At 44.7% G+C, this 14,261-nt stretch overlaps 1 protein-coding gene across 2 annotated transcripts in view; it reads right to left on the bottom strand.

Moving 5' to 3' along the window:
- Nucleotides 1-14,261, bottom strand: part of HS2ST1 (heparan sulfate 2-O-sulfotransferase 1) — a 167,289-nt gene that overhangs the window by 6,260 nt on the left and 146,768 nt on the right. For both annotated transcript variants that reach the window (XM_080658359.1, XM_080658360.1), the window contains exon 4: nucleotides 9,434-9,572. In XM_080658359.1, coding sequence (XP_080514485.1) covers nucleotides 9,434-9,572 — 139 coding nt within the window. The remainder of the gene's footprint in view (nucleotides 1-9,433; nucleotides 9,573-14,261) is intronic.

Below are 14,261 nucleotides of genomic sequence, written 5' to 3'. Positions count from 1 at the left end.
TCTCAGTGGCTTCCCAACGTTTTGGATTCCACCTGAACTCCTTTCTCTGACATCCCTGATGGACTTGCCATTGACAAATCAAAGGGACAGATCTGAATCCTCATTCCACTAACCTCTTTGTAATTGAAATTATTTTCCTAGCCATTTCAAGGACTTGCCAGGTTTGTCTTCTGACTCTCTGACATTAGTCTCCTTGCTATGCTGCTCTTTACCTGCCTGCTCTTTAAATGTGGGCACTCCCTGAGCTACATATCTGCATCCTCTCTTTTTCTTCTTCCTTTTTCACCTGGTCCTCTTTTCATACTCTATATGTCTCCAAGTGCAATTTTATTCAATCCCTTTGTTTCAACTCCCACCTAATGTTGGTGACTCTCAAATCTATGATTTAGTTCAGACTTACATTTTGAGGTTCAAATACGATTTCTAGTGGATACCTCCACTTACTCATACATGACTAAAAATAATGTCCAATTTTATCTTTCTTCAACTCCATTACAACGGAATCTTCCTTCTGTTTTCTCTTTCTAGAGGAAGAAACCACCTAAGGTCCAACCAGAAACCTGGGAAGAAGACAGGCCAAGGCTAACTCTGGATTACACACCTTTTACTGAGTTAGAGAAAACTGATCTACAATGAAAAGCTACTGAACCTGTCAATATGTCAACTGCAAAGATATTATATTGCTTTCTTGTGGTGCCTTTTACATATAAAATACTTTTTAAGCAAACAGTAAGTTCTTAAATGCCTTTGTAAGACAGCATAGTAAAATGCATGTTCGCTAAGCAAACAATTGCCAGGGAGTGGTGAACTGCTGAGGACTATGGAGGCAGTATTCTGCAGGCAATGGTAAGATCAGGTAGTGCTAAGTATGGCCTCCTTTCAACCTTATTTACTATATATTTATTATGTAAATTAGCATATATAAATTATTAGATAGTATATTTTAAATTCATTATAATTCCTATAGCTGTTGACAAGCCTAGTTAATTTAAAGAAATACAAAAAGCAAATTGGGGCAGGAACTGGGATCTCTGGGACCAATGAGTACTTCTTCACATAACCTGACTCTTTTTTAGACTGTTACTTAGAGCACATAACTACTTACTCTTTCCATAAGTATACACCCCCTTGATATTCTGTTAACAAAATAATTAACAAAAAGTGTTTAATAATTGATAGGGCAGAACAAAGTTAAAATCATAAAAATAAATAATTACACACTTAGAAAATGTGAGTGATGAGATTTACCGGTGCAGTTAATATTACTTGGAAGCCATTAAGAAGGGCGTGGAGACAAACTATGGTTATTCAAACTTAGGTAACTGGCAGACATTTTCTCAAAATGAACAAAGTGTGCCTGCCTGTCACTTGAAATCTGCCTGCCTGTCACTTGAAATCAAACACCTGACAGTGTTAGTAGCCAGCCCAGTGGTTCTCAACTGGAGCTGTTTTGGCTGTCAGGTAACACTGGCAATGTTGGAAGGCATTTTTAGTTCTCACAACGGGGGTGTGTGTAGGAAGGATGTTACTGGGTAGAGGTCAGAGATGCTGGCAAATATCCTACAATTATAGGCAGTTACCCACACAAAGAATTATCACCCAAAACAACAACAGTGGTGAGGTTGAGAAATCCTGTGGTAGCCAGTGATATAAACTGTCAAGCAAAAAAATAAAATTTTGGAATACTTGACAAACCATTACTTGAGCTTGACTGTTTTGCAATACTTAAAGACTTTACTGATGAGATCAGTGGTGAGACTAATCAGTGTAAATTTTTGATATTGTATAATAAAATGTGTCAGCATTTGGAAAATCCACATAACATCCACATGATGTTACAAAATTATGCTCAGTTAAAAATCTATTCAAAGTGTAAATATATCAATGGATGCTAATGTAGCAGAGCATAATGGTTCACTGCTGTGGCTTCAGATTCTACACTTGAGCAACGTCAAGAAGCTACTACTTGTCAAGTTTCACTGTAGTATTAAAGAGGGATATCTGTGATTTTCTGAAAAGGTTATTGAAATCCTTCCCTTTCCAATTACATTATCTGTGTAAAGCTTGATCTTCTTCCTTTTTTAATGTTTTTATTGATTTTAGAGAGAGAGAGAAAGTGAGGACAGAGAAAGAGAGAGAGAGAGAGAGAGAGAGAGAGAGAGAGAGAGATCGGGTTGCCTCCCGCATGTACCCCAACCTGGGATGAAACCCACAACCTGCATATGTGCCCTAACCGGGAATCAAACTGGTGACCTTTCAGTGCATGGGACTACACTCAACCAACTAAGCAACACTGGCCAGGACAAGCTGGATTTTCTTTATACACTTCAACCAAAAGAACTGGTTAAATTAAACTGACTGTTTTAGCAGTGATATAAAAGTCCAGCTCTTTATATTAAGCTAGATAATTTTTTTAATTTGCAAAAATGTAAGATGCCACACTTTTGACACTTTTTGAAAATGGTTATTTGCATGAAAATATTTAGGTTATCATATTATGAGTTCCCTACTGTTATTTTTTAATTAATATTTTTTAAAGTTCTCATTTGTTGGTGAATTTACTGATATTGGTAAATATCAGTAGATATAACCCTACATAAACAAAAGTTCTTTGGTAGTCCTAAATAACTTTTTTAAGAGTAAAAGGAGTTCTGAGTTTTAGGAATGCTGATTTGCCTATATAGTTCTTCAATGCTTGAGTGCTGAACTACTATTTAATGTGCTTCAAACTGTTACTTGAGGTACAAACAATATACAATTTCATGGAAATGAAACCACTGCAAGGTATTTCCTATCCTATATAATAAAAGCCTAATATGCTGTGTCCGGTTGTCCAGTCAGATGTTCAACCAATCAAAGCATAATATGGTAATTATAAACTAAGGCCACTCAACTGCTTGCTATGACGTGCACTGACCACCAGGGGGCAGACACTTCAACTGGTAGGTTAGCTTGCTGCTGGGGTCCAGTTGATCGGGACTGAGCGAGACGGGCCGGACATGCTCTGGAGCCCTCCCACAGTCCCTCCCCGGCTGGCCAACTTCCCGCGTCCCTCCCCGGCATCAATCATGCACCAGTGAGTCCCTTGGCCTGGTCTGTGCCCTCTCACAATCCAGGACCCCTCAGGGGATGTCAGAGAGCCAGTTTCGGCCCAATGGCGAAACGAATGGTTGCTATGATGTGCACTGACCACCAGGGGGCAGACGCTCACAGGAGCTGCCCCTGGTGGTCAGTGTGCTCCCACAGGGGGAGTGCCACTCAGCCAGAAGCTGGGCTCACGGCTGGCAAGTGCAGCGGTGGTGGTGGGAGCATCTCCCGCCTCCATGGCAGCGCTAAGAATGTCCGACTGCAGGCCTAAGCCAGCAATTGGACATTCCCCGAGGGCTCCCGGACTGCAAGAGGGTACAGGCTGGGCTGAGGGACCCCACCTCCCCCCATGTGCACAAATTTCATGCACTGGGCCTCTAGTATCTTTACCACCTTTTAATCCCCATTTATCTTCTATTTTCAAAACATTAACCCTGCCTTTTCAAAAATGTTATAGTGGAATCTCAGTTCTCTAAATTAATTCTGGAAAGCTGTTCAATAAATAATTTGAAAATGGAATCTTTTTTTCTCATTAAAAATAATGTAAATTTAATTAATTTGTTCCAGCCCTTCAAATGATTCCATTTTATTTAACATATTTTTATTGACTTCAGAGAGGAAGGGACAGGGAGAGAGAGATAGAAACATCAATGATGAGAGAGAATCATTGATTGGCTGCCTCCTGCACACCCCCTATTGGGGATCAAGTGCACAACCCAGGCATCTGCCCTTGACCTGAATCGAACCCGGGACCTTTCAGTCCGCAGGCTGATGCTCTATCCACTGAGCCAAATCGGCTAGGGCCAAATGATTCCATTTTAACCTCTCTTATATACTAGAGGCCCAGCGTGCAAAATTGCACAAGACCCAGACCCACCGCACTGGCGGAACCTCAGACCCGCCCTGTGTGAGCTGCAGTCCCCCAAGCCCATCCTGCACAAGCCGAGGGCCCCGCCAGCCCCATGTGAGCCCCGCCAGCCCCGCTCAAGCCCCGCCAGCCCCGCTCGAGCCCTGCCAGTCCCGTGTGAGCCCTCCCAGCCCCACTCAAGCCCCGCCAGCCCTGCATGAGCCCCGCCAGTCCCGTGTGAGCCCCACCAGCCCCGCTCGAGCCCTGCCAGCCCCATGCGAACCCCGCCAGCCCCGCCAGTCCCGTGTGAGCCCTGCCAGCCTTGCTCGAGCCCCGCCAGCCCCATGCGAGCCCTGCCAGCCCCGCCAGTCCCGTGTGAGCCCTGCCAGCCTTGCTCGAGCCCCGCCAGCCCCATGCGAGCCCCGCCAGCCCCGCTCAAGCCCCGCCAGCCCCGCTCGAGCCCTGCCAGTCCCATGTGAGCCCTGCCAGTCCCGTGTGAGCCCTCCCAGCCCCGCTCGAGCCCTGCCAGCCCTGCATGAGCCCCACCAGCCTTGCTTGAGCCCTCCCAGTCCCGTGTGAGCCCCGCCAGCCCTGCATGAGCCCCGCCAGCCTTGCTTGAGCCCTGCCAGTCCTGTGAGAGCCCTGCCAGCCCCACACAAGCTGTGCCTCGCCACGCGAGCCGCGAGTCCCAGCCCGTGAGAGGTGCTCCATAGACCTCCTGGTGACCAGTTGTTTGGCTGTTCTGCATTAGGGCATGATGGCCACAGGCCTTTTATAATATAGATAGTACATGTCCTATGTACTGTTTAATCTATAAATAAGCACTTTTTTCCCCCTTACATTTATCAACCATCCCCTACTAGCCTTAAATGAATCACTTTCAGTAGTAGGTCCTGGGATGTCTTTCAGGTCAGCATGTAGCATCTTTGCTTGTTCACGTATCACTGCCTCCGAAATGCTGTCACCCAGCTAACTGCTTTTTGTTTATCCAAATCAACAACAGTTTTTCTACCTCTTCAACTGCCTGTGATCATTGTTTCTTTCACACCCTTAGCAACATTAGCACTTTTTTAAAAATCCTCACCCGAGGATATTTTTCCATTGATTTTTAGAGAAAGTGGAAGGGAGGGGAGAGATAGAGAACAATACATTGATTGGTTGCCTCCCGCATGCACCCCCACCAGGGCTGCGGATTGGGGCCACAACCCAGGTATGTGCCCTTGGTCAGAATGGAACCAGAGACCCTTTAGTCTGAGGGCCAACACTCTATCCACTGAGCCAAACTAGCAAGGGCAACATTAGCCCTTTTGATGGCCTCTCTATGTTTTACAATTGTGTTAATCTTTGATTTCACCAGCAACAAGAGCATTCTCTTCTTTGTATGTGGTCTGAGAGACAGACTTTTTTGTCATGCTGAGGTATCAGTATGAAGAGGGTTGTCAGGTTAGAAAACTGAAGTTTTGTTCTACAACCCAGACATATTTTTTCTGTGAACAGCTTGGTTGAGAACCGAATTGTTCCAGATAGGAAACATTCGAGAAGAGAACCAAGGTTTGACTGTATATGCCACGCAGTCTTATTAACGTCACAGATATGAATTTATTAATGACTTAATATTAAGGAATTATTTGCAATAAAACATCATTGGGTCCCGGAATGTTACCAACATTTATGTCATGAGGAATAAGCCAAATTAATAAAACTGTGTATGTCTCAATATAAGACTGAAAAGGCCCATCTGTCAATCACAAAACAAAGGAATTTTCCACTTTCATAAAGCATTTGTAGATGGCTTGTCTTCATGAGAATTAAGGTAATGCAATAGTATTTTGCTGATATTACTACTATTACATCTAAATAAGTAGGTATTTTATAGTGACAATTAAAAAACAAACAAACCAAGCCTTGTCACCATCAGGGTGAAGAATGGTTAAAAGGGCATATCTACCTAAAATGTTCAAATATGAAAGAGAAATTATGTTAAAAAATATCTGCGTCTGAGTACTGAATATGCAACTTTGGAATATCTCTTACAAAAAGAAAAGTTGAGTAGCATGTTGCATTTCCTCCCTCCATTTTAAAGGGCATAGAGGGGTTAAAACTGTGAGCTTTGGAGTTAGAGCAACTGGGTTTAAATTCCAGCTAACACTGAGCGAGGTTAACCCTTTGTGCCTCCGTAAAATGGAGACAATAACAGCAAATATCCCATAGAATTATTGTACAGGCTACTTCACACACACACACACACACACACACACAATTTAAAATAGTGCTTGATACACAAAAAACACTCAATAAATGTGAGCTATTATTATTGTTGTTTCATTACTAAGTGTTATTATTATCTAATTCTCCAAACCACAAAACCATGGTATCCACAGCTGACAATGACAAATGGTAGATGTAGGAACCCACGTGACTGTGAATCTTTGCCTTACCAACATTAAAATTGCTTTGGTGGAAGGAAGGAAATGGAAACATGTACTGAGTAAAAATTAATGTAAATGATAGGGTTTTAAAAAAAGAAATGCATTGAAATGAATTTGAAATAACTATCGATACGTTCTAAAGTACTGGGTTAAGAGTTATATTAATAGAGTTTATAAAATTTTATACTTATAATAACATAAGTATACCTTTTTAGGAGATTAAGTAATGCAAAGATATCGGTAAACACTAAAAATAATGTTTTGGTCAGCTATCTGTGTTTGGATTAGTTTTGAGACTAAGGAAAGAAACAGTAATTTCTAGAAACATAAAAAAGTAAAATAAAACAAAAAATATTGCCTCCTCATGTGACACACTAAGGGCACATCTAACTTGGAAAAAAATTGTTGGATGTTAATTGTTCTATTATATTAAACTCATGCAAGAGTAGGCCTTCCTTCCCCTGGCTGCCAGCACCAGCATCCCTCCGGCACCTGGGACCCGGGCTTCCTTCCGGCCCTGCCAGCAGGCACCCAGGACCCGGGCATCTTGCTTCGCTCCACCCTGCCAGCAGGCACCCGGGACCCAGGCAGCTTCCCTCCAGCCCTGGCTTCATCCGGAAGGACATCTAGAATGACATCTGGAAGGACGTCCAATCTAATTAGCATATTACCCTTTTATTATTATAGACTAGAGGCCCAGCACATGAAATCATGCGGGTAGGGTCCCTAGGCCTAGCCTCCTGCCATCAGGGCCATCTTCTGTCCATTCGCCAGTCCCCAGGCTGAATGTTGCCTCCACTGCCAGGCTGTCAGGCCACTGGGATCACCAGTTCATCCCCGGCTGCTCGGGGCTCAGGCCTGTGGGAAAGTGGGCGCTGGCAGCTTCACCTCCATGTGCGTGCGCCGGGCCGGCCGCTGATGAAACGCACTGCCTGCTCGGGGCCACTCACATGGGCACTGCTGCCACTGCCTCTGCCTCTGGGGCTTGAGGCACTGACAGAAGCTGCGGGGCGCACCCATGACCTACCCATCCCGGCGTGAGTGGCCCTGAGTGGGCAGCGTGTTCCATCAGTGGCCAGCCCAGCACATGCGTATGGAGGTGAAGCCGCCAGCGCCTGCTTTCCCGCAGGCCTGAGCCCCTGAGCAGCTGGGGATGAACTGGTGACCCCAACAGCCTGACAGCCAGCCCAGTCTTCCTGCCACCCACCCTGATTCCCCTGTTCACCATCGCTGATCCATTGGAGCCTGCCAGTCTCTAGTCCCGCCCCGCCCCCGCTAGTGGGCGGCGGGGAGGGACTGAGAGGTGGTCAATGCCACCTCATGGCAACTGGTTGAGCAGTCGTTCTGATCGTGACGCTTATGGCCTCTGGCCTTTTATAATATAGGATATCTAGCATCACTACTGTGTAACACTTGAGTACAAAAAGATACTGAATTCACTCACTCAACCAGTTGTTAAGTATACACAGATGAACTAGACACTATACTAAATACCAGGGGAACAAAGATGAATTAAGTAGAGCCTCTGCTTTGGGAAGTTCACAACCTTTTGGAGAGGACATATATGTAAACAAACTAGAGGCCCGGTGCACAAAATTCGTGCACGGGGAGAGGGGTGTGTCCCTCAGCCCAGTCTGCACCCTCTCCAATCTGGGCAGTCGGACATCCCTCTCACAATCCAGGACTGGTAGCTCCCAACTGCTCGCCTGCCTGCCTGGCTGATTTCCCCTAACTGCTTCTGCCTGCCAGCCTGATCACCCCCTAACAACTCCCCTGCCAGCCCTCCCTTGCCAGCCTGGTCACCCCTAACTGCCCTCCCCTGCAGGCCTGGTCCCCCCCAACTGCCCTCCCCTGCCAGCACCGGTCACCCCTAACTGCTCTCCCCTGCCAGCCTGGTCACCCCTAAATGCCCTCCCCTGCCAGCCTGGTTGCCCCTAACTGCTCTCCCCTGCAGGCCTGATCACCCCCAACTGCCCTCCCTTGCAGGCCTGGTCCCTCCCAACTGCCCTCCCCTGCAGGCCTTATCGCCCACAACTGCCCTACCCTGCTGGCCATCTTGTGCCTACGTGGGGGCGGCCATCTTGTGTGTTGGAGTGATGGTCAATTTGCATATTACTCTTTTATTAGATAGGATAATTCAAATATCACAAAACAAATGCTTAAAAAAGATATCTGAATGGAATTCTCTGGGAGGCTTGAAAGGGACATGACTAACTGCCTAGGGCACCAGGAAAGACCATGGAAGAGGTAACATTTGAGCTGGACTTTAAAGGTGGACAAAGAATTTTCCAGATTGAAGGAAAGACATCGTAAATATAAGGAACAACACATGTAGGAAAATAAAAAGTGATAAGTCTGGAGGACAGTGATATTTCATGTGGCTGAAGTGCTGGATGCCTGAAAGAAAATAAGGCAGGTGTCAGGTTATGTCATACTATGTCTCCTATGCCTTGGCCAATCCTATGAGCAATGAGGTTCCGGTAAAGGTGATCCACCAGAAAAATTGACAAATCAATCTGTTTTTTTTTTTTTTAGAAAAACAAGCCTGGTTTTCCCCTGGAGGATGCACATAAATACGACATAACCCAATACTGAACCTGCTAAGTAAGAACGCTAAGCCATAATTCTCTCCTTGTTTAAAAAAAAAAAAAAAAAAAGCTGCTTTAGCAAAATAGTGTCCCTAAACTGATGATCATAAAGACTAAGAGAACCAAAGTACATACACAAATACATCATATTAATGAATAACTAGAATGGTCTCATAAAATATTGTGAATACATAGAGTATATAATAAAACAAATATTCAGCCTTGGAACGTAAGTAAACTATTTCTGTAATGACAAAAACATTATGTGTACTCCAAAGTATCAACTATAAAGTAGTTTTACTTTTGCTTCTTTATACTTTTGGGCTTTTTTCAAATTTTCTACAATAAGCAAATAGAAAAATTGTCAGATGTTAACTGTTCTATTATATCAAATATTTAGCATCAATAAACTTTAAAAGCGCACTGTTCGTTGCATTTTATAAACAATTATCTTTACAGAAGTCTTAAGACTAAAATATTACCTTTTTGTCTCCTTGTTTTCGTCTTCTTAACCCTGGTCTATAATCATCTCCAAATCTCAGAAAGTAATAGTAAGAAACTAGCCTCTCAATAGGATCCCTTATGACATTAATGTAAATTGGCTTCTTTTTCACACCAAATCTGAAATAGAACAAAATTTAAAAGGTGAAATCAAAATTATTATTGTATTTAGGAGTGTGCTGAAATTATACGTTTAAAGTATTGATTTCATATGAAAAAAAGAACATGAATTAATATAAATATGTGGAGATTAAAAATATTTTAATGATTTGTTACAATAAAGTAAATAAGAATTTAAAAATTGTTGCTGAAAATAAAGGAAAGGAAAAATTAAATAAAAAATAATTTAAAATTTTACAGACGAAGTTACATAAAACATTTTAATTTTATTGCAGCAATGATTTCTCTTTTCTGGACCACCATCATACCTAATAATAGGCAAACATGTAAATTGACCGTACCTCCGCTACGCCCACAGCCAATCAGAGTGAGTATGCAAATTAACCCAACAAAGAAGGAGGTTAATTTGCATACATAGGTGCACAGCAGCCTGGGTCCTGGGAACTTTCTCAGCACCCCATCACTCAAGGTAGGCCTTGCATGGGTCCTGAGCAACCTGGGAAGGGCCTGAGCCAGGGGGCTCCTGCCCGAGGCTTGGGGCCTGGGCAGGGGTTGAGCCAGCGATCAGAGGGAGCTGGGGGTCCCCTGCCCAGGCCCTGAGGCTTTAGGCCTTGGCAGGGGTGGAGCCAGAGATCGGAGGCAATAGGTGTGAACTACACCTTTTCTGACCGCTCATTGGCTAAGCTCCCTGTATGCCACTGGTAATATTCTTAGTAACTTGGGTATAAGAATCCAAAAAGGTGATCTAAGGCTTTTCCACCACACTCCTGGAGAAAAAAACGAAGGTCCGCAGCTGGAGGGCTAAGAAATGTCATATCCTGCCCTAGCCCGTTTGGTTCAGTGGATAATGCCTAGGCTTTCTGACCGCAGGGTCCAGGTTCAATTCTGATCAAGGGCATGTACCCAGGTTGCAGGCTCCTCCCTGGCTGGGGCCCAGGTCAGGGCTCATGCAGGAGGCAACCAATCAAAGTATTCCTCCCACTTTGATGTTTCTCTCTGTCTTTCCCTTTCTCTTCCATATTCTCTAAAAATCAATGGAAACACCCTCAGGTGAGGATAAAAAAAAAAAGAAAGAAAGAAATGTCATATCCTATGAAAGACACATCTTGAAAATGCCTAAAGAAAGTTGTCATTTTTTCATGGTGAAGGGACTGGAGTTCGTGTTGATGAAAACACCTTGGTGGCTGCAGTGACTGGCAGTGGCTGCAGCAGCGGGGTGATGGGGCTGGTGCCTTCCCCTGATCAGCCCGGTCGCCTCCCACAAAGGGAGGCCAGACTGTAGGACATCCCCTGAGGGCTCCCAGTATGTGAGAGGGGGCAGGCTGGGCTGAGGGACCCCCACCCCCACCAGTGCACAAATTTCATGCACCAGGCCCCTAGTACTAGATAAATGTTATGAATGGATGCAGCATAAGTCCACACAAGTGCGACCATTTGAGTCTGCTTCCTACTGCTGCTGATTTTAAAGATAAAATAGAAGTGAAAGGTATTATGTTTTTAGCATTATTTCCTCATGGAATAAGTTGAAGGAACACAAGGCTTTTATGTTAGCAACCTTTGTAGAACCTAGAATTGTCCAGCTGGCTCCCTATTATAATATCCTCATGTGTCCCAGTCTTGAAACCTTAATTGTTATCTTGACTCTTCACTTTCCTTTATTCTTCATTTAGTGCAGTTATCAAGTCCTTCTAATCTTCTCTTTTGTAGGCTTTCTCACCAATTTTAACTTTTCTTCCTTGATGACTCCCTTTCTCTTCACTGCTGCCCTCTCCCTAGGTCTCTTGCTTAGATTACTGCAATAACCTAGTTGGTTTTCTTACATCCAGTCTCTCTCCCTTTCAATCTACCTACCATACCAATTCTCAGCTGATATTCCTAAAACACCATTTGTTAGATCACTCTTCTTGGAAACCTGAAACAACTCTATGGTTTATATTGACATCATACCCAAACTCCTTTGCCTAGCTATTAATAATATCTGTTTGACTTTTGTCTTAGGTAGCACCTTATTGATCTAACTTTATTTTCAAACTAGAGGCCCGATGCATGAATTCGTGCACCAGTGGGGTCCCTTGGCCTGGCCTACTGGATCAGGCCAAAACCAGCTTTCCAACATGCCCTGAGGGGTCCCGGATTGCGAGAGGGCACAGGCCAGGCCAAAGGACCCCACTGGTGTATGACTGGGGCTGGGGAGGGACATAGGAGGTTGGCCAGCAGGGGAGGGACTGCAGGAGGGCTCCAGGGCATGTCTGGCCTGACTCAGTCCTGATTGGCCGGACCCCAGCAGCAAGCTAACCTACCTGTCGGAGCATCTGACCCCTGGTGGTCAGTGCACATCACAGTGACTGGTAGACAGGTCGACTGTCTGCCCCCTGGTGGTCAGAGCACATCATAGTGAGCAATTGAGCAGCCTTAGCATCTCATTAGCATATTATGCTTTGATTGGTTGAATGGACAACAGGATGACAGAACACTTAGCATATTAGGCTTTTATTATATAGGATAAGAGACCATCGATCTGTTAAGAGTTAGGCCTGCCTCTTCTTACCCCCCATTATTATTTCTTATTATACTGATTCCTATTTCTTCTTCATGCTTCTGCTCATTGTCTTTCTTAACTAGAATGCCATCCTTATTTTCCTATTACATTAATTCACACAAAAATGCTTTTTAAATGTACCTTATATATTCCATGCATTATTCTAATACTAGGGATATAGCAGTAAAAAAAATTCCTTGTCCTCTGATGCTAACATTCTACCTGGAAGAGACAGAATATAAACAAATAAGCAAATATGTCAGATGGCAAAAAGTACAAGGAGAAAAATAATGAAGTGAAAGGGATACGGGCTGCCAGGAGAGGTGGGGAGAGGATAATTCAAAATTGTGTTTTTCAGAAAGGCATCACTGATGTTATGTGATGAAAGGGAGCCATGCAGATAACTGCAGGAAAGTGTTCTAGGAACATGAGACTTCCAAGTATGAAGGCCCTGAAGCAGCTAAGTGCCAGGCATTTTTGAGGATTAGAAAGATCAATCTGGGTGCAGCAGAATCGGAAGGGGATATTAACCGAGCATGAGAATAGAGAGGTGAGGGTGGGGCAGGGAAGAGCAGATCATGTTGGTCTTGTAGGCCATTATAAGAATCAAGATGCAGTTTTGACTGAGTTAGCAGAGAAGTGTCACGATATGGGACCTAAAGTACAGCATAACACCTATAGTTAACTAGAGGCTTGGTGCATGGGTAGGGTCCTTCAGGGTAGCCTGCGGGCCCTGTGTCTGGTGCCCCTCCTGATGGGGGTGGGGGAGGGGCCCGGGACGCGACTGGCCCTCCAGGTAGGCAGTGGGATGCCCTTGCCAGCCAGGGATCCAGATCCGTCCCACTGACGTTCGCACTGGTTGTCGGGAACCACATAGCGGCCGCTTTAATATCGTTTCTTCCTTGTGAAGCATCTAGGGAGGAGAAGTGACCATGGTGCCCGAGGCCGACTTCCAGGAGGCCGGCAGTGCTGTCGGGATTGTGCCAGCGGCGCCAGTCCATCGGTGACTGGCCCATTCTCTGGAGATTGGACCTGCAGGACTACTGAAGGAGTGAGTGGCTGCTGCTGGGCTGGTGGGCCTCCAGAACAGGTTGGTCAGCTGAGCTGCACTCCCTGCATTGAGCGTCTGCCCCCTGGTGGTCAGTGTGCGTCATAGCGACCGGTCAACTGGTCAACCAGTCGTTTGGTCGTTCAGTTGCTTATATATATATAGATAATATTGTAACTGAGACCCAGGTTCAGCTACCTGCCAAAAGAAAAGCCAAACTTTGGAAGGAAAGTGGTTTATTCAAGTGCAGGCAACTTGAGAAGAAAGGGGACTCTTGTCCTAAAGCCCATCTCAACATCTCAGTTCAAGCAGAGGTTTTTATAAGGAGGGAGAGGGAAACAGAACAAAGAGATCTAGGGGAGGAGGTTGAAAACTTCTCTACATGCAAACCAACACAGTCCATTCCGATAAGGATCTCGAAACTGGTCAAACAATGGTCTGGTGTGTGTCATCCTGGTTTTTGTCACCTGGTTAACAGTTGAAGGTCAGCAAATTTCCCAGAACTGGGATGACTGAAGGCCAGAGTCTGTATCTTTTGAAGTTAGTTCCTAGAATTCCTATACAAACATGTTGTTTATCTATAAGCTATATATTAATTGGTCAACATTTGCAGAAACAATGTCAAAAGAATGGTGGGATGGGTTAAAATTCCACTGTTACAATACTTGAAAGTTGCTATGAGAGTCAATGTTAAATGTTCTAACAACAATAACAACAAAACGGTAACTATTTGAAGTGAGGTGAAGAATGTGTTAGCTAACCTTGTTGTGGCCAACATTTCAAAATATATGCTACTCATTTCTGAGAACTTGGGGGTCAACAGAGGTGGGGCACAGACCCTCACCCCCCCAACTTTGCAGGGGCCTGAAACCTCACCCCTTCTGAGGGAGTTCTCCTGGCCCCATGGCTGCTTCGCTTCCCATGCCCAGCTCAAATCAGGACCCAGGTAACAGACAGAGACTTGGCCGACAGCAGCTGCCCTCTCACTACAACAAGACTTGTTTGAGTTGTCTTGTACCCATGGTGTGGGGAAGTGGGTTTTTGATATCAGCCTAAATCCAGCCTAGCACCAGGAATGCTCAGGGCCTACTCAAGAAGGCAA

This window comes from Plecotus auritus (assembly GCF_963455305.1).
Source record: "Plecotus auritus genome assembly, chromosome: 2".
NCBI lineage: Eukaryota > Metazoa > Chordata > Mammalia > Chiroptera > Vespertilionidae > Plecotus > Plecotus auritus.
This window is presented reverse-complemented; position numbering and strand designations above follow the sequence as displayed.